General features: G+C 37.6%; 2 protein-coding genes across 2 annotated transcripts in view; one reads left to right on the top strand and one right to left on the bottom strand.

The window, feature by feature from the left end:
* Positions 1–305: 305 nt before the first annotated feature.
* On the bottom strand, positions 306–23,629 carry LRRC8B (leucine rich repeat containing 8 VRAC subunit B). The gene is made up of 5 exons (XM_062581274.1): positions 23,586–23,629; positions 7,078–7,131; positions 6,282–6,378; positions 3,156–5,317; positions 306–2,128 (listed from the first exon to the last, which is right to left on the bottom strand). Exons 4-5 carry the CDS (start codon positions 5,289–5,291, stop codon positions 1,856–1,858), a joined length of 2,409 nt encoding a protein of 802 aa, XP_062437258.1. The 5' UTR covers positions 5,292–5,317; positions 6,282–6,378; positions 7,078–7,131; positions 23,586–23,629; the 3' UTR covers positions 306–1,855.
* Positions 23,630–24,501: 872 nt separating this feature from the next.
* Positions 24,502–24,566, top strand: part of KYAT3 (kynurenine aminotransferase 3) — a 37,093-nt gene continuing 37,028 nt past the window's right edge. Inside the window, exon 1 of the mRNA XM_062581147.1 lies at positions 24,502–24,544. Coding sequence (XP_062437131.1) covers positions 24,542–24,544 — 3 coding nt within the window. The 5' untranslated portion in view covers positions 24,502–24,541. The remainder of the gene's footprint in view (positions 24,545–24,566) is intronic.

Genomic DNA, 24,566 nt, shown 5'->3' with positions numbered 1-24,566 from the left:
ATTGAAACTAGAGTTTGGAAGAGCTACGTATGGATTTTATGAAATACGCTGTTCCATAAATACTGTTTTGCATATAAATGCAACCAATTAGTTTAAACCAAACATTTCTAGAATTACATAAAAAGTAATAACTATATCACACTTGAGTTCCCTGAGAAGAAAGTTTTTGAACTACAAAGGTCTTTGGAATGCAGTCAGTACAATGAATAAGCACAGACCTCTTGAATGCTACAGCAAACATCTCCAACTTCTGTGCTGAACAGACTTGCTTTATAAATTTTAATTTTCATTAATCCTTGCTCTCCAGAAGAGTGGCACTGAAATGGGAACAAAAGATGACAATAGTCTAATACTAAAACTCATTTCTGTGAAGACTTTATTATTGCAAGCAAATATACAGCCAGCATGCTTGATGAACACGAAGTCATTAAGAGCATAGTTTACCAGATCTATTCAATCTGCAACTGAGCCTATAAGTCTTGAAAACTTTAATACACTACAAAAAGTTTTCAAGTATATATTTCTGGAAAGACCATTTTTTCTTTTTTTTTCCTCCTTTCTCTCTCCCCCTGCAAGGCACAGCTTATGTTTAGCCGACATCATAAATTCCAGGAGATTTAAGACTTATAATAAATAAGCAGAAAGCAAAAGAATAAGTAAAATCAGCAACCATTTTATTTCCATCCAGTTTTGCAAATATTAAGGATGGTATTACTAGAGCTCAGTTCACCATTATAACTTATGGAAATATGCTGTCTCTAGACGAAACACCGCTTATAGTGTTTTCCCATTTTTTCCACCCATGTACTTGCAAGTTGTGTGAAAATTTGGCTTGGTTTACCTGTGCCTTTCAGTCCCTATTCATGTACCTAATTACATATCTCCTTCATCTTCTCTCCCCAGTCAGCAAATTACAGCAATTGTAGGTGGAGAAAAAGCATTGAGACAGACAAAAAATGAGAAGTTATAAAAATGTTAAATAGCAACATACACTACACTAACACCCGAAATCCCCACAACACACAGAAGACAACTTTGTTACTATGCCATGTTCTGTTTGCTATCATTCTCTATGAGGATCAATATGATACAATTATTTGTTGTCCAGTACATGTGCACAACACTAATTCCAGATTCTTCAGACTTACAACCCAGTTTCTAGGCAAACAATTCACTTTGTTTTCACTATTTTGAAGACAAAATACTTAAGCTGGTTTCAGGTATTATCTAAGTGGTTTTAATAGCAAAATTCAGACACTCTCTCCCACCACAGCCACAGAGTTAATGCTCAACACTTTTCAAAAAGCTTTAAAAAATTAAATTATATTGAAAAAATGATTTCCAGTGTACTCCATGCAATTGACCTGCTCAAAAAGTTTAAACTCTTAATTTAACATGTTCTAAATTAGTGGAAAGTTCATATTTAGAAATTAACTCTACATAGTTCTTGGTCCTCATATGGCAGGAAAAGAAATTATTTAAAATGATCTCCATCATCAGAAAAAAGTTCCTATAGGCCAAAAAAAAAAGAGTACATACACATTCACTGTAGTCAGGCAATCAACTCTTCCATTCCAATACTATAGTAAACATTTATTGATTACATTATTTCAACCAGGAGAACCCAATCAATAATTCATATTTGCATATCCAAATATATGATTACCTGCCAAAGGCTTTTTTTTCTTTAAGACTAAATATCTTTTTCTTGTCCAACATAATCAACTCAATTGAATGCATTTAACCTTAAGACTAATCTGTAAACTGTGTTCTCTCCTTCACTCCACCTGCCCTGATCTTTAGAGAGATATTAAGTAAAAGGCTTAAAGGATGCACCGACAGTTTCATTTCAAGCTTAGCACTTATCCGAGCATGCTTGTAAACGGTCTCTTACACGAGGTGGAAGTGTTTTCAACAACCTTTCTTCTACAACTAGACTATTCCGTTTCAGAAACTGACATTCTTCCAGTTCAGCAGGAAGTGATTCAAGATAGTTTCCAATGAGCTCTAATTGAACAAGATTCAGTAGCTGACCCACACAAGGGGACAAACTCATCAGACTGTTATTTCCCAGAAGCAGAAATTGCAGCTTTCTGCACTGAAATAATCCATCAGGCAACATTTCAATCTAGAAAAGGGAAAGAAAAGAATGAAAATAATGTATGTTAAAATTTGTTAGCAGAAATGTGGCTGCATGTTTTCTCCACTTACAAACTTTATTTTAAGTTAAAAAAGCTCTTAGTTCATAGAAGGATAAGAAAAGGGGAAATTTTTAGTGCTTCCATAATTACGTGGGGAAAAGTACAGCTATAACTGCTGAAGAACAGTATAATATGTATATATATTTATATAAATATATAAATATACACACACACACACCTGTTTTATTATGAAGAAGCTTTGCTACAGGAAGAAACCAAGCCAGAAGCATGATGGGAGTGGTGTCTATGTGCATATGTGCGTGTGCACACATCAAGGGAGATAAACAGGCTGTCTCCTAAAGAATCAGTTACTGAAGACCAAACACAGATTCTGTGGACAGATATTAGCATCTCCTAGTGTTGTGAAATCTGTACAAGCAGTTACCCATGCAATGTAGTTGTAATTCAATCCTGGTCTACCCTACAGATACTAGCACTGAAAGAGAATTCCCAATGTGAACAGAGCCCTGTGCTACAGAGCCAGACAGTTTAGCACTGCTGAGTTACCAGCTATAATTATTTTCGTCCTACCAATCACACAGACAGATAAGCTGCTTTCAAACCAGCTGCAGATTCACTAAAGGTTAGTTTGGCATTTTAAGGTAAAAATTAAAACTGCATGTTTCCATTAAGACCCTAATTGGGTAGATTGCTGCAGAGAAAGGGAAGACACGTTTCAGCAGCCACCCAACCAATCATTATCTCTATTCATGAGCCAGAGCCTTTAAGGGGCTGCACACTGGGACAGTACTTGTATACAAGCTTTGATGATACCAAAGTCTTAGTAATCAAAACAAGCATCACTCACCACCACCTTTCAACTTTACTAGGTTTACGCTTACCATGAGCACCACAAAAGCATTTTAAACCAGAGACTGTTCTGGAAAAAAGGGTAGACTAAGATTCCTTTTTTTGTTTTGTTTTGTTTTTTAAGTAATTAAAAGTTGTACTTACATGGTTTTTTGTCAAAGCCAAGTACTGCAGATTGGTCAGATAACAGATTTCCTCAGGGATGGAAGTTAGCTTATTATAGCTAAGATCCAAATAGTGCAACTTTTTACAAAGAAACAGTTGCAATGGAACATTTTTGATATTATTATAATTTAGATATAGTTGTTCCAGGTTTGACAATGCACCAATCTGCACTGGAACATATGAAATGCTGTTGTGCCACAGTTTTAAGCAAGAAAGGTTCTTAAGATGTTGAAAGCTAATTATTTCTTCTACTGTTCTGAGATTATTCTCTTTTAAGTCAATTTCATGCAAATTGTTCAGGGTAAAAATAGAATGGGGAATGCGCTCTAAATCACAGCAGATTAATTCCAAGGTTCTCAAGTTTACCAACTTCTTCAAGTTATTTAGCACTATCAGTTTATTTCCCTCATTGTTGATAGACAAGTGTTGTAAAGAAGGCAGAAGATCTGTAACAACCTGAGGTATACGGGAAAGGTTGTTTTTCAAGTGAATTGATCTCAGATTTTTTAGCCCCTGAAAGCTTTCATTGTATATGGAGTTGTGATGATCTAGCATGAAATATCCTGTTAAGCACAATTCCTTAAGATTTTTTAGATGAAAAATCCAAGGTGGAATCCTCCCCATCTCACTAGATTTTAGACGCAACGTTTTCAGATTTTCTTCCAAAAAGCTCATTGCTGGATAATCCACAGTTAGTGATGAATGATAAACATTGAGTTCTTTGAGATTGACTAGCTGGGACACAGCTGAAGGAAGTTTGGCTTCAGGAATAAGTTCGAGGCTTAGGACTTCTACTTCTGTCAGTTCAAAGACACTGTCCGGAAGACCATTTAACATGAAAAGGTGGAGTTCAATCTTGTCCTGGGAGTTTCTTATTAGTTTGTTTTTCAGTTTTTCCACTGACCATTGGTTGTTAAGATTTATCTGTTTCAGTTTGTTCTCACTCAGATCAGACAGGAATATCGAGAATCGTTGTGAATAAAGAGGATCATATTGATCAGCCAAGTGGAGGATAAATGCAAAGTCATTCCTTACATCAGGTATATCATTGTAATTACTTTTCTCTCTCAACTTCTCAAAAGAATATTGTTTAAGTGAACTTCTTAACATCCACCACAAACTGTAAGTACAAGTTAAGCCATAGAAGATCACTAAAACAACATAAAATGAAGCCAAGACTTTAAAAATTTCTGCTAGTGAATAAACACACTGGTACCTTTTGTAGCCTGTAAAGGCTTGAACATCAACTACACAATCAATTTCAAGTGTAATAAAGGATAAATAATAGGGGACATAAATTATTATTATTACAAATACAATAACTTTTACTATAATCTGTTTCATATACACTGTATATATGACATCCTTCTCTTCAACATGTACTCTAAATTTCTTCACTTTTTCAAATATAGCTTTAGCTTGTTCCCCTTCTTTTTTGTCAAGAACACTTGAGGAATTTTCTCTTCCAGTTGTTTCTAAGCCAGGTTGAGTATATGGCAGAGACTGTCTGCTCGCAGCTATATCTACTGAATTCCCAGGTGATGAAATCACTGCTTTTGACTTGGCTATTGGCAAGCCCCTCACGGACTGCTCAGCAACCGTTTCTGAGAGGGCACGCGTTGTCCATGGAGAATCAAAACACTTCTGAAGAATGGCTACAAAGTGCTCAAGCCTGGAACTTGTACTTGGATAGTAAAGCCAGAAATTACTGCAAGCTGCAAAAATAAAGGTATGTAGAAGCACTAGGTATGGAAAAAATTTGGCAAACCAGTGAAGCTGTCTCTCATAACATACTGCATCAATATAGGAATACTGCTGTCGATGAAGATCATTCTGAATTTTAAGTGGGATGATTATTTGTGCTGTGGAGCTAGAGGATATGTTAAGGTTTGTTTTAACTAAATCCCAAGGCACGGCACAGTGATTGTCAAATTCTAGCTTGCAAGGAAGACAACACAACACTCTGGTTTGAGTAAGCTGGAGAGCCCCAGCAAGCACAGCGACTAGCAGCATTATCATGGTGAGGTAATACCAGAAGACGTCCCACCATGGTTTCAGTATGTGGTAGGATGACTGGGCATCTGCTAAGTATTTGAGTTCTGTTAGCGTGATCATGACTTTCACCTGTGAGAGAACAGCAGCTGGTGTGAGGGGAAAAGAAAAAACACACAGTGAGATAAACTGCTTTTAACAATTCTCTATTAAACACTTGCAGCTTATCACTGTTTTTTTCAATTTTAAACATATATAACACTGGACTAGCATCCAAAGCATAGCAAAAGGACCCAAGAACTTCTGATACCTAACCCTAGCCATTATCTCATTTTTATTTTAAGAAAAATTACTTAGAATACAAGAATTTAAACAAAGAATGAAACTAGCACCAGAAGTTAAGAGAAACATATTTTGATCAAACATTTGAGTACTGTTAAAAGCAAAAGCAGTAAGCAGGTTGAAGTTAAAAAAAAGTGTTTATTAGAGATATTACTAATAGCTCTTCACCTCTGTCCTTAAATAGAAGTAGTATTAAGTATTATAATAGTGCAAGTTACATTTCTCTTTTAAGACTTAGAATCAGAGCAATGTGTTAACATGATCACTTTTGTAATTTAGAATATTCTATGGATTAAATCATTCCATCCAATCAGCCAAGAATAAATAGTTCATATAAATTCTAAAACAGCAGTTTACATCACATACTACGTGCCATTCCCCATTTTGCCCTACCAAGAGAATTACATATACTGATGAAATGAAAATGCAACTTTGTAATACAACTTGTTATCGTCTAATATTTTCATTCAGATATGAATTACAATGCTATATATAATATATACATATATATACACATATATACATACACATATACAGTTTATTACCTGCTCAGAAAAATAGGTTTGACAGCACTTGCACACTTAACTGTTACAGCAGGTATTAAAAAAATGAAACCAGAGGGGTATGATGGTTATGTAAGCTATGTAGCTTAGCATTTATGCTTGTGGCTAATTCACACTGATTGAATAAGCCATTTACTGCAATTGACAAACTGTAATAAATATTTAGGTATAATACTTATATTTAAGCTCATAAGGGATTGATACTTACTTTATTTAAAGAGAATAAAATACACAGCTATCTTCAGTCAGGAGGCCTACACCTTTTAAAATTCCTTGGACATGCCATCTTTGCATTTGTCTTCATTCTGTTTGGAAAAGCATTGAGTAAACTTCAGTAAGTGAAGCCATTATGAGTAAAGAGCAGACATTTCAGCTTTCATCAGAACTGTTGTCTTATTGCAGACAACAGAATCTGCTAAACTCTGCATTGCTACAGCTGCACAAAGTGGACTAGAACATCCTCAGACATGATCATCTAGAACAGAAAGTTAAAGTCTTGCATGACCTAGCCTTCTTTCAACTGGAAAGTAATTGTTTTTTAGCCAAATGAGTAACATGAAAATAAAACAAGCAACATGCAAGGCTTCAAGCAGTAGAGTTCAGTCACAATTTTGATATATCAACAGCTTGTAGAGAAGTAACAGTTTTCTAAAAACAGAGGCCCATATTTTACACTCTGAGCAAGCTAATGAAGATTTGTCCTGTGTCGATGGCAATACCAAAGACATCACCAGCTTAGAAGAAACTTACTATAAAGTTCTGCTAAGCAGTACAGATACCAAAGAACAGTTATCTCAGAAACTGTCTTCTATCTAATTCTTACTGGAAACGTCAGATCCAACAAACAGAAAACTGACAAGGCTGCTACAGAAAGGACAAACAGCAGGAGTGAGGCAGCACTGTGTTCTTCTCCTATGTTCACATTGGGATGGCAAGAATGACCCCAAGTAAGTTAATTTTCCATGCTGTGACAACACCATTTTGAATAGACCACGGAAACTTACCAGGCCCACTCAACCCACAGCAACTGGAGGAGGCCAGGTGGTTACAGCGCCCTCCTGGAGGGAAACAAAGTATCACATCATGAAGCATTAGGATTCCTGTAGCAATTTCAGTAACTATTAGAGCATTATTCGTTCCACAGCAGAGTATTTTAAAGACCCAGAATTTGACAACAAGGAGGGGAAGAGAGAGTGTTTACATGAAGTTACTAGTTTGGCAGCTGAAATGCTCTAACCCTACTTGAGAAATATCAACTACAATCACCCCAACTCACTCTGCAAAAGCACCAGCAAGTACATTTAAAATCAGTTATTTTTGCATAATTCTCCGGGGTTTGAGTATAAATTCATAGAGATATGAGAACAAAAAAAAAAAAAATACTGAAAAGATCAGTACTAAGACACCCATTCCAAAGTGATCACCACCTGGATACTGTTTCAATTCACACTGGAAATGATGTGAACGTAAATGGAAGAATGAAAAGTAAACTTTTCAGTTCCAACCTAGAATTAAAACCCATGAACTAAAGGAAAGATCTGAGATCCCTACTAACCAATCAGTTAAGAATACACACTTAAGAGATGAACATGCAAAATAACAGAAACTGAAAAAGAATAGGAAAAGATATAAATAACATGTATTTAAACGAAACATTTTAAAGTCATGACAATCACAAAATTGGCTGAGAGCTTAAAACAGTATGAAAGGTCTAATTAGCATGATGATAGCAGTAATTTTTCTTCCTGATGAACATGTGGGCCTCTGTAGGGACTTGGGCAGATCCCAGTATTTTAAGACATTCATTTAATAATTGTTTATTAGAGAAGGTTTAAACTAATATAATAATGCTTATGTACTTTGATACATTGTGATATTTTATCTTAAAAGGCCACAGTAAAAGTATAGTTCACTGACTCCTATCTCATTTGAAGATATATATGTATTTTCTTTTTTCCAGAAAGAGAATCTACAGGATTCTTAAATATAAAGGCTGCTTTAACACTTGAGATTCATTTTACGTGCCCTAGCTGCTTGGCTTCTTATCTAACACCTACTTAAGATGACAGTCTATAGAGCTACAGCTGATTCATAAAAACATTCCTATCTAGAAAGGGTGCGCATGTGCGTGCTCACACATTTTTTCAGCAATGGACTCTACAGAGTTAGAATTATGCTAAATAATTCCAGCAGTTCCTGTACTTTACCCAGTTTGTATTGAGTTCTCCTTCTGCTTGCTTTTTGTTGCCAAAGCCTGATTCAGAGGACAATTAACTATAGAGTCTCTGGTCTTAAAAAGAGTCATCTTAAAAACAGACTTCTCCGAATTCAAAGAGGAAGCAGACACTTTAAGAGATTTATCATGTAAGAAAGGCCAAAAGTGGACACAAACGATGTTATATGAATATCATTTTTATAATTCCTTCCGTACTATAGGAGTGGAAGGTTTTTTAATTACTCATAACAAGATCACAAAAATCCAGATCTATCCTACAAGATTAAAAGAGTAAAAGAAAATAACAGGAAATATTACTTACATATACCATGGCAGACTTACAGATAAAAAGCTTTTGGTAGAAATCCACAATTCTTCAAAAAGCATCCTCAACCAAGCAATACGTTATTTTGAGCATGCAAGAAGCCAAAGGTGTACCAACTGGCAGTAGAGTTCCCTGTGCATTCTTACCTAAACATCTCTCCTGTGAGCTGAACTGCACTTTCCTGTTTTGCCTTTCCTTTCTTTAATGAAGCCTTCAAATAAACTATATAATCATAGTTTGTTCTTCATTCTTAAATTATTTATCTTATTTCAGTGGTATCATCAGATAAGAGATCAAGAGTGGACTGTGATATAAAGAAACAAGTTTCAGTGAGAAATTTAACACTGCTCTCAGTTCCTACAAAACATGAATTGCCATGCTTCTTGCTTATTCTAAAATTCCTTTCAATAGAGCAACGGGAATCAGCTGTAGAAACTAGTACAGAAATATAGGGAGGTAGAAGTACAGGAGCATCAGTATTGCATTTACTCCTACAAAATAATATATACATAGAAATTAGAACATACTAAAACTATTTCAGTCACTGAAAAACTACAAACATGAAAAAATTGAGATTATACCAATTTTAATAAAAACATATTGTATGTATTTGATTATGTGCATAATCTCAACACCATAATGCTAAAAAAAATGGTTTGTGTTTATATAGATTTAATTCTCACAAAATGAGACCAACCCATGTAATTTTGTAAGGTCTGTTTATATGAAATGTTTTGTCACCTCCCTACTCTGAACCAGAGAGCTGTTAGTCTCTATTACATATCTCAGAGAACAGGTTTTAGAACACTTTCTAATAAAAAAAATTAAGCATCACAATATTAATGTTCAAGTATTTAAACTGTTCTCTTGCTGATGACTACTTTTTCAAAATCCTGTTAAAGCAAGAATATTCATTACAATTCTATGCATATGAAATAAAGCTTACTATTAAAGAAGTAAGCAGCATATGAAATAAGTGTAATATGAATATGAATTATTAAAGATTATTTTACTCAAGCCATTTTTCTTAAATTTTAAGTTCCTCAGTTCAACTCCTATCTGTATGCCAAAAGTGACTAACCAAATGGAATGATGCTGAAGTGCAAGAGGCTTGCTAAATTTCATCTCCACTAGCTGTCAAACCATATCAAAGACAGAAAAGCTTTTCAAAATGGCCTAATTCAATTGGCAATTTCTCTTCAAAGATGAGACACAGAAGTTTATCTCCAGGCTAAGTGACAACTTCAGGAGAGTTACTCCTGACTAGAACTGCCCCTCAGCCCAGAAAAATAAAGTAATAAAGATCACCATTTTATAGGCAATTTTTTAATTACTTAAAGTCTTAGAACTCTGGTCAACAGAAACAAATATCAAATACGAATAAAAGGACTTAATTTTAAAAAATATTATCTATAAACACTAGAAATCAAAATATGCTATTTATTGTTGCACTACTTTGTCAATTCATCTCAAATTTGATTACTGATTGCATAATTTCAGGCACATTCAGTTGGGGATGACTCTGAAGCAAGACATTTCTCCCCCCAAAGGGTAATGGATGACTAAAAACAATGCCTGACAGGAGGCTTTTTTTTTTTTTTTTTTTTTTTTTTTAATCTAAGATGACACTGCTTTTGTTGATTAAGCAGGCAACCGGTGTTTCTGACACACTGTGTTAATTGAATGAGATTTACACAGCGATAGCATAGCATACCTTGACAAGTATCCCAGTGACTCTCCTAACTTGAGCTTTTCCCCAGAGAAACACATCCATAAAGTTTTCAGCCAGTCTCCTTAGCCTCACTCTATTATTCTGACAATATGGGATGGCCTTCTCAACTCTAATTAGGGAACAATAATACATACTTAAGCAAATTTGTCCAAGTTTACTGTTTGACCAAGCAACTATCACAAGTGGCTCCTGAACTACAATACCAACTTAACTTCCAGCTAATTTAACTCTATCACTTTTCTTCCAAAGTTTTGAGGCAAAACTAAATAATAAATTCAATAAATTGATTTTGCAATCAATTTTGCTTAATGAGCTCTTCTGAGACTCTCCTGCGGGATTCCTACTATCCAATTAGTCTTATACACACAGCACAAGCCTCCATTTGCAAATAGAGCCTTACAAACATTCCCAAAGAAGAAAAATAGATATATAACAAGAAACCTTACCCCCCCACACTCATCATCTGAAACACATCTTTCTTGACAACAACTCTTTGCCACCATCTCATTTTTGAAAAGCCGTTAAACAAGGAAAGAATAGATATTGCAGAAGTTTTGGGGCAGGAGACTGCTATACATACTCTTATCAAAGCATTCACTGCAACCTTCTCATTTTTTCCAGTGCATATCAACAAGAGATAGAATACTTAACTCAAGCACTAGATCTGATATACAGTCTTTCAGAATCTATACTTTGACTACTTGTGTTCACATGCAGATTCAGTTTGGGGATCTTTTTGCACCAGTATTCCACTGAATGCAGACCAGCATTCAGATAAGATTAGAGAAAGCTTCTTTCCAGTTTGTTCTGAAGGTCACAAATGATAATTAAACATGCATAATTGATTATCCTTTTTTATTCGAAAGAAACCTGAAGACATTCCCAAACTCTGCAGGAATCAGTATATTCCTCAAGCACAAGATTTCAAGAATATAGCAACAACACCAATTGAAAGGTTAATATGGAAAACTTATAATAATCAAAGACTAATTATATCTATAGATGATCTCAACCATCTGTGGGTGGATTAACTAGAGGCTTTGACTTTCACAAAGGCTCTGGCCATCAGGACTGTTTAAGAAACAGTCCTTGCTGTCTAGAGAAGGCTGCTTAAACAGTTTGGGGTTTTTTTGTTTGTTTGTTTGTTGTTTGTTTTTTAAGGAGAGAAGAAAAGGTAATCATGATTTTAGTAAAAAATTTAGTAAATTAGGCTACACTTACGTTTTCACTTTACACAGGTTACTCTTCTTTCCAACTACTGCTTCAGAGTGAACTGTACAGCACATAAAAGGCAGATAAAGTCTTGCAAAACTAAGCAGCTACTATTCAGCACAACCACTACCATATCTGCAGCAAGCTGGAAACACAGATTAGAGTGCAAAAAGACAAAGATATTTTGGATATTTGGGGAACTATTTAAAAGCTTGAACATTCCTAGATTCAACACAAAAGGTCCTTCTTTTACTAGGTGAAAAAAATTCTTAAAGGCAGCTTCACCTAAACACAGAATATCTGTCTTGACTTGTATTACTTCCTTTCTCTGGTACACTTAATGCAAGAGAAATATTTTATCTTGCACTCCGATCTAAACTGAAAATAAGTTTTATTCCAAATTGATTTGTTTTACAAGCACAAAACTCTTGAAATTTGACTGGCTGGGATTAGGTACACCACATTATGCATTTCCAACCTCAGTCTGCAGCACTCTAGAAAAAAGTGTCTTCCTTGAGTCATAAGCCAGTTAACTTCTGATTAAATAACATCAATATGCAAGTATTAAAGCTTCTCCCTATTCAAGGCAACCAGTATAAAAGTCTTTTTTGGCAGTAAGACATGCCAACTGGGCAAATGCTCATGAAGGAGACAGAACATCTCCAGACATACCAGTTGCCCAGATAGGCAAAACTACAGACCCTTAGGTCATGAGATAAGAAGGCTTTCCACTGTGCAGACAAATATGATAGTGTTGTGCCTCCTCTTGCCTTGAGGAGGCACTAACACAAATCTTCAGTCAAGCTGCAGTGGCTTTGCTGGGCTCCATGGATTTATTTTCAACTTTTGTTCTTATCCTCTTAATGCTGTTTAACAAAAATATAATTTGTAACTTAAACTTTAAAAATAAAAGTATATTACCATCTAAAATACTGATTACAATAAATATGAGAATAACAGTGTTCGTAAGAGTGCTTTGTTCTGCTTATGCAAAGAATCCAAATGGAAAATTCACTTAGAAACATGTTTTATTTCACCCCAGTGTTTATTTTACTAACTAACTGACTAACTTATTTTGTATTCCCATGGAAAACCTGTTCTCTTTTGGAAGAAAAGATTTTTAAAATTTGCTTGTTTCATTTACATTTCAAATATTTCCCTTCAAGAGAGAATTATAAGGACAGTCAAAAACACCACATTGTTATTATCTACCAAAAACCAGACACCTGGAAGCTCTGCTATCAGGAATCTCCCCAGCAATTCTTAAAGAAGCACTCAAAATCCTTTATTATATGAAAAAGCACTGGAAGATGTTCTATAACGAGAGAAAAAGAGAGACAGAAGATAACACTATACAGAGTATTTAAAAAAAAAAAAAAAAAAGAAAAAAAGCATAAACATAGATTCTCTTCCAGAAAGTCGCTTTGGAGAAAATAGGAGTGTAAAGAAAATCCAACCAACCAACAACAACAACAGAAAACCCCAAATGCACCACACACCACCCCTTAAGATCTCTTTCACATGGCACCATCCAATCTAGTCACATCTCATTTATTTTCAGCATAGACACTAGTATTTAAAAACAAAGCAAAATCTTCTATTAGGTTGCTTTTCTCCCTTTTGGGCCAACAGCATTTTCAGGTAAAACAAAATTCCAGCATTGAATTTAATAAAAAAAGAAAGAAAAAAGAAAAAAAGAAAAGAAAAAAAAGAAATACAAGAAGGGCATGCATTTCTACTATAAAGAGATCTGCTAAAACAACTCTAGGCTTCTAAGAGCACAGAGAATTGTATTTATAAGTTTGTCATTAGAACCAAGACTTCCCATTATGAAGTAAACAAATTAATGCAACAACAGAAAGTCAGTTCATATTGGCTTTAAAAAGGAGACAGGTCCACAGAAATAGGATCAGCTCCCAAGCTGTAAAAAAAAAATGAATAAAATAATTTAAAAATAAATTTAAAGCCAAGCATGTTCAAAGTACATACCAAGGATCCTCCTGTAGACAAGCATACCTTCTTTTTGAAGTGTTAGTGGATTTTTGTGAAACAGGAATGAGAGAGCATTGAGACACTAGGTTCAAACAGCAGACTGGATATGCAGTTTTGTTTTTTTCCCCGATTAAGGAGCCAGATATTTCCTACCTGCCACATCACTGTATTTCAAAGAACCTCATAAGTCAAATTTAGTTGGCCAATAAGTCAAGTTATTTTCTGACAGCTGTCCAGAACAGCTTCAGCTCTATATATATTGCCTTTTGATCAGACCTTGGACTAAATTACAGAGATTATCATAACAAGTTCAAAAGAAAAGACGTAAATAACATGATAAAGCAGAAAGAAATAAAAGCAGCCTTGCACTTCCAAACAATTTTCGACTGTGAAGAGTCACAGTAGAACTACAGAATTTTCAGCAGTTCTGCTGCATCTGTGCATCACTGTGGACAGTCTTGTACCAGCATTACCTCTATATATATATTCACCATCCCTTCCTTGTATCAAAGCTAACAATCATGCAAACAGCAAGGTGAATTTGCTCTGCAAACTGATGTCATCCTATGCAAAAAAACAAACAGTTCTCCTTTGGATCAGCCTGCAGAACAGCTTCACAAAGTGTCTGTCCACATCCTGAATGGGGAAAGCAGACATACTCCCTCAGCTGTGGTCAGGAGCTGTGCTAGAATACGAATATCAAATTGCCCTTTCAGGTCATACGTTAGTCTAAATGCTAAACTGTGCACCACCACCTGCACAACCTTTACCACCAGCTGAAGTGCCTAATCAGGATGGACAAATATGCTGAAAGAAGTTTTAAGAGACTGAAGTATACAATCTTATGCCTACCACATGTGCCACCCAGCGAGATACTGTCCCAGCAGAGTCTCAACCATCATAGGTATTTAGGCAGCGTTCAACCTACAGAAAAGAAACTAAGTAATTTGTCATAACTTTTTGATTCTCTTGTATGGAATTAGCTCCAAGAAAAGTGAGATAGACCACCCTCCCCACACACTTCATCCCTTCTTTAGCAAAAAAAGGTGTGATACTCTCTGCACCTACAAATAAAATATTTAGTTGTGCATTTAGAGTCAGTACAAGAGTTTCTATCCTCATTGTTACTCAGGCAAAACAACAATCAGATTATTTCAAGTAGTAAACTACTATGTTCCGGTAAGTAACAAAAACTTGCCTCATGATTGCAGAACAAGCTAATACCTGCCAGTGTTTCACAAGGGCAAGCTTAGAGAACTAATTAACAACCAATTAAACAGAGATAAACAGAAAATTTTCTGGTTTTGATTTCCTGAGTAGAAGCTTACTTTACCTTTCTAACTCAGGAAAGAAGAGAGGAGGAAAAAAAGGAGAAAGATACAAAAAGTAGAAAGAGGAAAAGGAGAAAGTTACAAATTCATTTTTCCTTCAAAAATAGCTCTAAAATCCAGCACTAAATTAGATGTACAGAAATTAAGCAGAGCTCGTCAGACCAACTAGATGTGTTTCTTTGATAAATTAACTGGTTTTCTAGACAAGGTAAGTATGAGGGATTTAATCCAGATTTCAGAGGAAACAAAACAAAAATCCCACACTCAGAGTGATCCCATACTAAAATAACTAAGACAAACCTGGTAATTTTAAAGAATTCACAGAAGGGGAGACAGGTCACAGGCCATGCCGAACAAGGAACAACTAGATTAAGGAAAAATAGACTTTGCACCTATAAAGACTGAACAATAGGAATAGCACAAGATGCAAAAACATGCAAATGACTAAATTTTTTGCTGTAAATCATGACTCATTTTTGGGAAGCGATCAGAAAAAGATGGCGAGGGGGAGGAGAGAAAAAAAAATCTACCTGTACTATTCTTTTGTAAGAAGAATATGAACCACCAGCAATGATACTGCCCTAAGAACAAAACATTTCTACATTAAAGGATAATACCCCCAGTACAAAATCCATTTGGATGGCTGAACAGCGTTATCATCCCATCTTAGAAAAAGCCAACAACAAAAAAATCTGAACTGCAAGACTAAATACTGAAAGAAATGGTGATTCTTAAGAAATTAGACTAAAAGGAAGCAGGTTTTCTAGCATACGAAAAGGATGAGTGCGAATATACTGGGGTGTGGGGGAGGGAATAGAACAACATGGGAAACACGTCTGCCTCCTCGGGACAGAAACGCATAGTCTGTCTGTGCTCAGCTAGTGCTTAATCAAACCAGCGTGGGAGGAGACAACCCTCTGCAGAGATGACTGCGGACATGCCATGCAGTCAAACGCTCCAGCCCAAATGTGCTGAGCAAGATACCAGGGTAGTGGCGCAGATTATGCTCTCAAATGATACCTAAAAACCAAGCTTCCTTTGTTACTTACCCCACCCCTAATTAGTTTTAAAACCACTACTGCAGTGCTGAATACAGAAATTGCACACCAGTACTACAAACAGTCCTTACCTCCAACTTCCAAGGAAATCTCAGAGCAAATTTGAGTGGTAAGTACAAACACTCACCTTAGCTCTTCACCCATCTTTCCTTAACAGAGAAAGATATACCAAAAGCAACCTCATCAGATCCAGACTGGGACCGATAATTTGCGGCATGCTATACTTCTTATAGCTCTCTCCATCCTACACAACAGTATGCTGCAAGTCCTTCATCCCAGGACTAACATAGCCACCTTTCAGAGGTACAAAGAAACCCTCTAACTTCACACAGTTGAATTAAGATTATCAAACTCATTTTTTCTGCATTGTTGTTCCTGTAACCACATTCTTGGGTCTTCCTCATGCTGAGAAATACAAGCTTAGAACAAGAAAACAAAGCTGTTGGCAGTATCCCTCTAGCATTCTAAAGGAAAACTCAATAGTATCTTAGTTCGGCACACCGAGATAAGTAGGAATTTAATACAATAGGAATTTAATTTTTTTATTCCTTTAGTTTCCAGAAGTCAGATGCTTACTATGTTCATTCATTGTACTGTCATGCTCAAGACATCAGAATGCAAAGCAGAAGAAAATAACACTAGAGAATATCAACTACTTAATGTTACAAGGCTTCCCTACCAGCAGATCCTTTTATCATAACATCTTCATTCTTTAAAGGCAGTAAAAGTACAGAGACCAGCAGCATAAAACAGTTAATACTTAATAATAATAAAAAAAATATTTCCTGATTAAAATGCAGGGAGTTGCTCAAAAATGCTTTGTCTCTTTTCAATAGACTGATTATTGGAAAAATTATAAGTGGCTCAGAGACCCTAGGAATATCCAAGACATGCTTCATGAAGTTACAGGATTCAAGTCTGAAATAATGATAAATTCTTGGAAGCAGGAACCATTAAGTATGAAGCATGTCCACACACCTAAACGAGCTCTGAATTCGTTTCCAAAGTACCACCAGCCATACTGCTGTCACAGCAGAATTCTTTGCGGACTCCAAAGCCCACTCAAGACGTCATATAAGCATTTGGGTCAGTTTTATAGCAGCATGAAGATGTTATGCTGCTATAATTAGTCTATCAACATAATACACATTGTGTGGTAACGCAATACCAGAAGTAACAACGTATTAACTACATCATGTACACGTTTTGACTTGACATTTCTAGATAAAGAGTCTGTGAGGATTACAACATCAAACTGAGAAGGAAGCAGCCAATATTTTTCATGCTTCAGGAAGTCCCGGTAGCTTTGCTCCTAAACGCTCCAAGGGCTAAGGGGAAAATGTTTCAGAGCAGAGAACCAAAATTTGATGTTTTGGATATTCCGAATCTCCATTCTATTTAAGTCTCTTAGGTCAAAGAACTGCTTTCTGATACAATAACGATGAGCAACACAGTTAATAGGGTTGTTTACCTCCAAATTGCTGAATAGCTTTTGTCAAGAAAATTTATTTCTTTCTATCTCAATTTCCGCAGCTGTAAAATTATATTAATGTTTCTCACATTCATTAAATATTTAAACAATGAGTTCTATATAGTAATAGCACTTAATAGGTAATGAAAGAGGCTCTTCGGTTTATACAAAAGGTACTGTTAAATTCTGCTGGAAGCACACATGCTACTAATCCTAACAGAGGCTCATCTCTTTCAGTTATCTTCTTTGCCTAAACTCCAACAAACTCATATTTATACTCTTTTTTTTCTAGTTAGAATAATCCTGATCTTCCTAAAATATGAACAGTTATCTAGTATTATAAGTTAAAAATTCCAACATTTGTACTAAAAAGGAAGTTGATTTTTTTTTCAGTATTATTAGACTACCAAGACCAAACAGTGTCCTATCAGGATAACAGATGTTAAGAACAAACAGAAAACATGAAACAAGATCAGAAGTCAAATATATTCTCTGTATGCAAAGATAATTGCTACCACACTCTAGCATAGCTACAGAATTTAAGAATAGGCAAAGAAAAAGTGTTTGGATTTTAAGTTTTCCTGATGCTGCATAAGTTTTATGAAGTCTTTCCAGAAGATTTCCACAGACCACAGAGAAGAATTTAACTGCATCTAGGAAAATATAATTATCAGGGCAGCCATACGGAAACACATCTGATTTCACTCTATTAGTTGAGACATTAGAAAGCTGATTCAGGTTTTTCAGCAGCGGCTAGTATCCCTTCTTAGAACAAAAAGTATTTCATCTTGTTTAATAGGAAAGACAGTTGTCCTTGAAAGCCAACCTGACAAGATGAAATATTTGATTTTAGATGTTCAGGCTAAATAGCTAAGAAAGTGATGAGAATAAGTAAAATCTGCAGTGTGCATCTGTTTCAAACTCAGCTACTCCTTATACGTGCAAACTCTCCTGAAACCCATCTTGCTATTACTTTAATGATTTCCCCTAGCAAAGTTTTTTTTCTAAAACAAAACGACCCCCCCCCCCAAACTGAAGCTCTGCTCATCTGAAATAGAAATGTGATAGGTTTTACTAGACCTCCAGTAGGGAACGTGCTGTCTGCACAGTCATCTCAATCTCTAAAATTTCTGTTGTCTATACTATGCATTTATTAAATGGACAAAGGGCCTAGCTACGTTTTTCTTTTTCTTTGAATGAGATAAAAAGATTGAAGGAGAAATTTCACATTATGGTACAAATTATATTGTAATACCTAACATACCTAATACCTAAACATAACTTTTTACGGTTTCATGATCAGAGAGCTAAAAACAGCATTATGCATACCTATCAAAAGCATCTCCTGGAAGAATGGTAAATTTATAACTAAGTGCAAGTGATCAGAGTTGACCACTACATTAATCCTGCTTAGTTACCTGAAAAAATACAAAATCAGCTTAGTACCTGTATTCACTCTTTATATTTCCATTAAGTCCAAGCTATATTATGCAACATATATAGTCTGCCACTGCCCAAAACTTTAACAGCAGGCTGACCAAAAGAGATCTAAGAGTTGGTAAGCTTCTTAAGATAGCTGCAATATTACATAAACAAAAACATTTTTCAGTATGAAACCAAGTTCAGTAACTTCAAAAATGCAAGTCAAGATTTTACCATCACCAAAGACAATTAAGAATTTTGAAGTTAAAAAAAAAAAAAAAAAAACACATCAAAACCCTCCAGCCCAGTGTTTGTAATAAACTGAATACTAATTTTGGTGAAGTAAATTTGAAATATTTCATCTCATTTCAATTAAGTGATGTTTTGGTGCTTTCCCCCCCTTTTTTTCCCCTTTTCTTTTTTGAGTCAGTGTCATCGCAAAGTTAATATTTAAACAATGTTACTATTTAAATAAGATGTTTACTTAGAAAACAGCTTTCCTGCAGTGCAAATGCACTGGCAAAGCAATAAAAATCATTTTCACACTTCCATTTCTCATGGGCTGGCAGTGTGAATTTATCACACTTGTTAATGATTTAATCATAGTCTAGAAATAGACAATTTCAACTAAAAATTTTCAAATGCACTTCTCTTTAAACATTTCAGATCACACAGCAAAAATACCACCATTTTGGTTTCATTCAGGGGAACAATATTTTAAAAAGTAAATATTTCTGTTATCATTAAAGTCTGAACCTGCAGTTAATGAATTCCAGCTCTGTATTTTCACGCGAGATTATTTGGCTACCAGAAAATACCAAAATAAGTATCTGGCAACCTGAACTATTCCTAGAACACTGACAGCCTTCTCGCAAAACTAAGTCTCTAAGTTCTGGGGGGTCAGGTGGATGGGTTTGTATTGGTTTAAGTGAGAGCTTAAAAAAAACAGCATTACGTTAATTATGTTGGAGTGAGCTAAAGTTTTCTTTATTATAAAACTAGAACACTGTTTCTATAATAAACTAAAACCATAACTCAAATTAATTTCTCCCAAACAAGCAAATCACGTTTCAGTTTTCATGTCTGAAACAATCTCTTAAGCCTACTAACAATTAGCAGCAAAAATAATTAAATAAACATTGTTTTACTACCATATTCTTTATCCATATGACCGGATTCCTTATTGATATTTTTAATCTCTTCAGTTTTACAGTCAACTACATTCTCAACTTAAGCATAAGAAACTTAATACCAGTTTAGAATACCAGAATTTACACAAAATTTGTGCACTTTCCACGGAAGTCTTTCTCTTGTAAGACTAATTCAGGGTATGTGAACATAGTATTTTGAAATGCAATGACAGCAATAAGAATTAAATTGAAAATATTCCATTAAAAGTCCTTTTCTCCACAATTCCATTCTGATTAATGAATGATTGATTATGGAATTCTGATTAATAAAAGATTACAAGAAGGTAGCATGCCAGCACTACCCCCCAAACTGTATTCTCAATCATTTTCTCAGAAGAGCTGTATGGTCTACCTTCTTTACAACATACTACATTCCCAGAAGTTATAGTCATCTTTTGTCAGTAATTTTAAATTAAATAATTGGAGAAGGAGCTTGCCTTGAAACTTCAGCTCTGTATTAAATTACTATTTGATTTTGATTAGACAGGATTTGAATTTGGAACTAATGTGTTCTGAACACAACACAGGCATAACTGCAAATAAAAAGTAGTCTACGTTCCAAATATGGTACAACTTATTGGAATGTATATACAAGGCAGTTTATACAAATATGCAGATTAGTTAGTAATAACTTAAAACTGCATGATTCATAACAAGTTTCCTGACATTAATGTCTGTTCTAATGTCTATTGCAATACTAGGGTAAAAAAATGCAGGCCATAGCCTCTCAGCTGTATTTACCAACTACCATGAAGCACAGTTGTAAGTTTGTGGATGTGTGATTTTTAACTCCGTATGGGATATAAATATTTATTAGACAGGGCATACATGGCTTATCTCCAGTTGACAAGAATTAAGTTATTCAGAAGTTATATATGTATTTTTAATTTGCTAAAAACTGTATCTGTTGCTAAAATACATAATCAATACTACTTAAGCATTTAAATTACAGGATATTTTAAAAATAGAATATTAATTCCACTTCTTTGTGTTCCCCTGCCTGGTCCCCTCACATGGCTACCCATGATACCTGAACCAATTATCTTCATAACCACTGCAAAGAAACTGCAAGAATAACTTGCAAAAATAACACCAATTGCAAGACAGTGTTTGAACATCAGTTATAAGGATGCCTACAGAATGAATAAACGTAGACAACAGGTTAGAGCAGGCAATACAGACAGCAGTGTGAAACATTCCAATAGGCATTGTACTGATCAGTAAAACCCACACTTTATTTCCTTAGTCCTACTAGGAGGCATCGTAAACTGAAGAAGTATTCCTAGAGTCCTGCAGGATAAGTAGGCTTAGAACCAAGGGTCTCAACTCCTAACCCAATATTTTTGCAATATGTAATTATGGGAAGAGCCATCTTACCTTTCTCTACCTCTAGCATTGCAGACATAGCAGTAGTGCTAAAGAAATGAGAGATGTATTTTCTCCATTTCACATTCAGAAATCCATTCTAATATTTTTCTACAAAGCTCATTTTACAATGTGGCATTACTAATGGATAGTTCATGAGCATTGCTGAACCCTGCCTAAAATCTACTTAATATGTTTTCATCAACTTCAAAGAGCAGCTGTATCAGTAACATGCAAGAAAAGAAAGGCAATTTTCTTTTTCCTCATGAGGCTCACATTTTCCAGAGAAAGGAAAAAAAGTACAGTCAGACCATCAGCTTTTCTTCCAAGAGCTTCTTCCAAACATGTTAATGTATTTCTATAATTTCTACAAGTTCTGAATCCTTCCTCCTCCTCTCCATATAAGTTTGAGAGGGAAATGAAGAAAAATTTCATTCAGAAAAGTAAATAGCTCCATTAAAAAAAAGGATGTTAATGAGTCATAAGTAGAGTCCTGTAGTATTATAATTTTACTTAAAAAAAAAAAAAAAAGTAATACAAAGATATTTGATTAATCACTTTGGAGTGCCCCTTGGTTAAGGATGCAGTTTTCCTTGCTATTAAGAGCTACTGCTTAGAGCAACCTTTTAGAGCAACCTTCTAGACAATGCTTATTTTATTGATGAAAACATTTTCAAGATAAGGTTTAGGTGTTGTCAGTCTATACAGCTTTTGTACCTATAAGAAAGCATCTCATCAGAGAAATCTTACTAGCTTTCAGCCAGCTTTTCAAAAGGTTTCAGGTGTCTTGTCATTTCAATGGAACTTTCCTAAACACATTTAAATCTCAGGTCCTCCTTTTCAAAGGAAGCCATACTCATGAAAGCAAAACTTAGTTACATTGCACTAATATAAAATTCAGTAAAACATAAAATATTTGCTAATGTAAAACTCTAAAAAACATTGTGTTATCTAGCTATAATAATGTTTTAAAAACGCAGTAAAACCCTGAGGAAAACTTGTAGCCTAGCCATTGGCCCTGTACTGGAGACAACCTCCTTGCTGCACTTCACATCTCTTGCAGAGGTCAGCACCAGAGGACTGAAGAAAAGCACTGCTTACTTCAGAGAAGTCATCTTTTCCTGCACAGTGAGCTTAGTTACACATAGTGAAGAAGATGTATAAAATACACAACAAATAATAAGCATTAATGATATCCTATAAGACTTCCTTACTTAAACCTTGAGGTTATTTTTTTCCCCTCTTGAAAGTTTAAGAGCCAAACGATGACCCTCAGATCAGCTGTCTCTGCAAGGCGGGATTCTGAGAGGTCCCTGGGAAATAAAAACACATACTCTTCCTTACCATTTCAGTAAGCAGACAAGGAAAGCTGAGGCTCAGCACAACATATGTGCTCAGATGCTGAAACCACAAACGACCACATTAACCCTAGTTTATTCTCTTGCAACCCTGAAGTTATTATTTTTAAACAGCCACATTAGCTGCCACTTCAGACACAGCCTACCCGACCTGCACAATTAATGCCCATTTTTATATTAAATTGAGCTTTGGGGAAGTCAGCGTCAACGGCTCAGCCACGAGTGACTGAAGCATTCACCACAGCCAGACTGCTAACCGGGGCCAGGAAACGGTCCCGGTTCCACCACGGGACGCACTGGCCCGAACTAAGTCTTGGCCGCCCGACAGCTCAGCGAGGACCACGCGCAGGAGCCGCCACGCGAGACGGCCCCGCCGCCCCGAGAGAGGGGCCGCGCTGGCGGCGGGCGGCGGCGGTCTCGCTCGCCGCGGCGCGGGCAGGTGCCGCCGCGCCGGGCGCCGCCGGCCACGGGCTCCCCCCCGGCCCCGGCCCCGGCCCCGGCCCCGCCCGCGCGGGAGGAAGGAAGCCCCAGGCGACCTGCCGCGCCGCGGGTCGCCCGAGGACACGCGCAAACATCGGTTACGCAAATCAGAAGAGGGTTTTTCCCTCTCCGCGCCCCACCCGCGCGGCCGCGGGGCGGCTCCCCGGCCCCGCAGCCGGCACCGGCGCGCGCCGGCTCCCCCGCACCCCGCGGAGCCGCCCCGCAGCGGGGCGCCGCCGGCCCGGCCCGGCCCCAGGTGCGGGCCCGCCCCGCGCTGTCCCGGGAAAGCCCCGCTCCGGCCCCACCTTCTCCCGCGGAGGGAGCGGGCACCTGCCAGGGGCGGCGGCGGCCCCCCGCTTACCTGCCCGCGCCGCCGCCGCCGCCTCCCGCGTGGCGCGGCGTGAGTGACCTGCGCGCGCAGCGTGGCCCGCGCCGCGCCGCCCCGCGCCGCCCCGCGCGCGCCCCGTCCGCGAGGCAAACCGCAGCGCGGCGCGAGGCACCGGCTCCAACCGGCACTTCTCGGGGCAGGCCCCGCCCCCTCCACCGCCGTCACGTTACCGGCGGCGCCGGCCAATGGGGGCGCGGCTGGCGGAACCGCTGACAGGGCGCGGGGCGGGGGAGGGGCGCGGCGGCTTCGGCAGACAAAAGCGCCCGCAGCGCCCGCCCGCTCCCTCCCGCCTGCCTTTCCCCGGCCCCGGCCCCGGCCGGGAGCTCGGCGCTCCCCCGCGCTCGGCTGAGGTGCTGTGAGGGAAGCACCTGGCGGCCCCCCGCCGCCCCTCCGCGAGCGGCCGCCGCGCCGCGCCGCGCAGAGGGAGGGCTGGAGGGAGGGGAGGGGCGTCGCCGCCGCCCCGCTGTTCGGTCGCTGTTTCAGGGCCGCCGCGCCCGGCGGCGAGGAGCCTCCCGGAGCGGGGCAGCGGGCAGACCTCGCAGGCCGGGGCGCTGCGGGAGGAGGCGGAACGCCCAAAGGGGCGATGAGGTTCACGCGACGCTTAGATTTTGCCCCCGATTTGTGGCCTAGCCACAACCGTGAAATGCCCCTTCTGCCCGTGAGCGGCTGCTCCTCGGGCTTTGGCATTTGAACACGTCAAGCTGCTTGAAAGTGAGAAGTGAAATAAGTGAGAAAACTATTATAACCAGCATTAAAAAAAATAATAATAATAAAAAAAAAAACTTGTAAAAAGGAAAATTAATTATGGGCTATTTGTAACTCAGAACATATTATTTCCTGACTACTAGGAGGCTTCTGCTGGGACGCTGCCTCCAGTTCTGGGAGAAACCTGTCTGTGACCTGGAGTGACTCCAGAGGAGAGCTGAGTAATGGTAAGCAGGTTATGAAAACAAA

Source organism: Rhea pennata, chromosome 8 (genome assembly GCF_028389875.1).
Source record: "Rhea pennata isolate bPtePen1 chromosome 8, bPtePen1.pri, whole genome shotgun sequence".
Lineage (NCBI taxonomy): Eukaryota > Metazoa > Chordata > Aves > Rheiformes > Rheidae > Rhea > Rhea pennata.
The sequence above is the reverse complement of the archived record's forward strand: the minus strand, read 5'-3'. Positions and strand labels throughout refer to the sequence as shown.

What these genes read in the sequence shown, in the direction of transcription:
- LRRC8B (XM_062581274.1), bottom strand. Translation starts at nt 5,291, where the DNA reads ATGATCACGCTAACAGAACTCAAATACTTAGCAGATGCCCAGTCATCC. An exon ending in TGGCTTTGACAAAAAACCAT is followed by an intron (nt 2,129 to 3,155) that starts GTAAGTACAACT and finishes TCCCTTTTCTAG; the next exon opens with ATTGAAATGTTGCCTGATGG.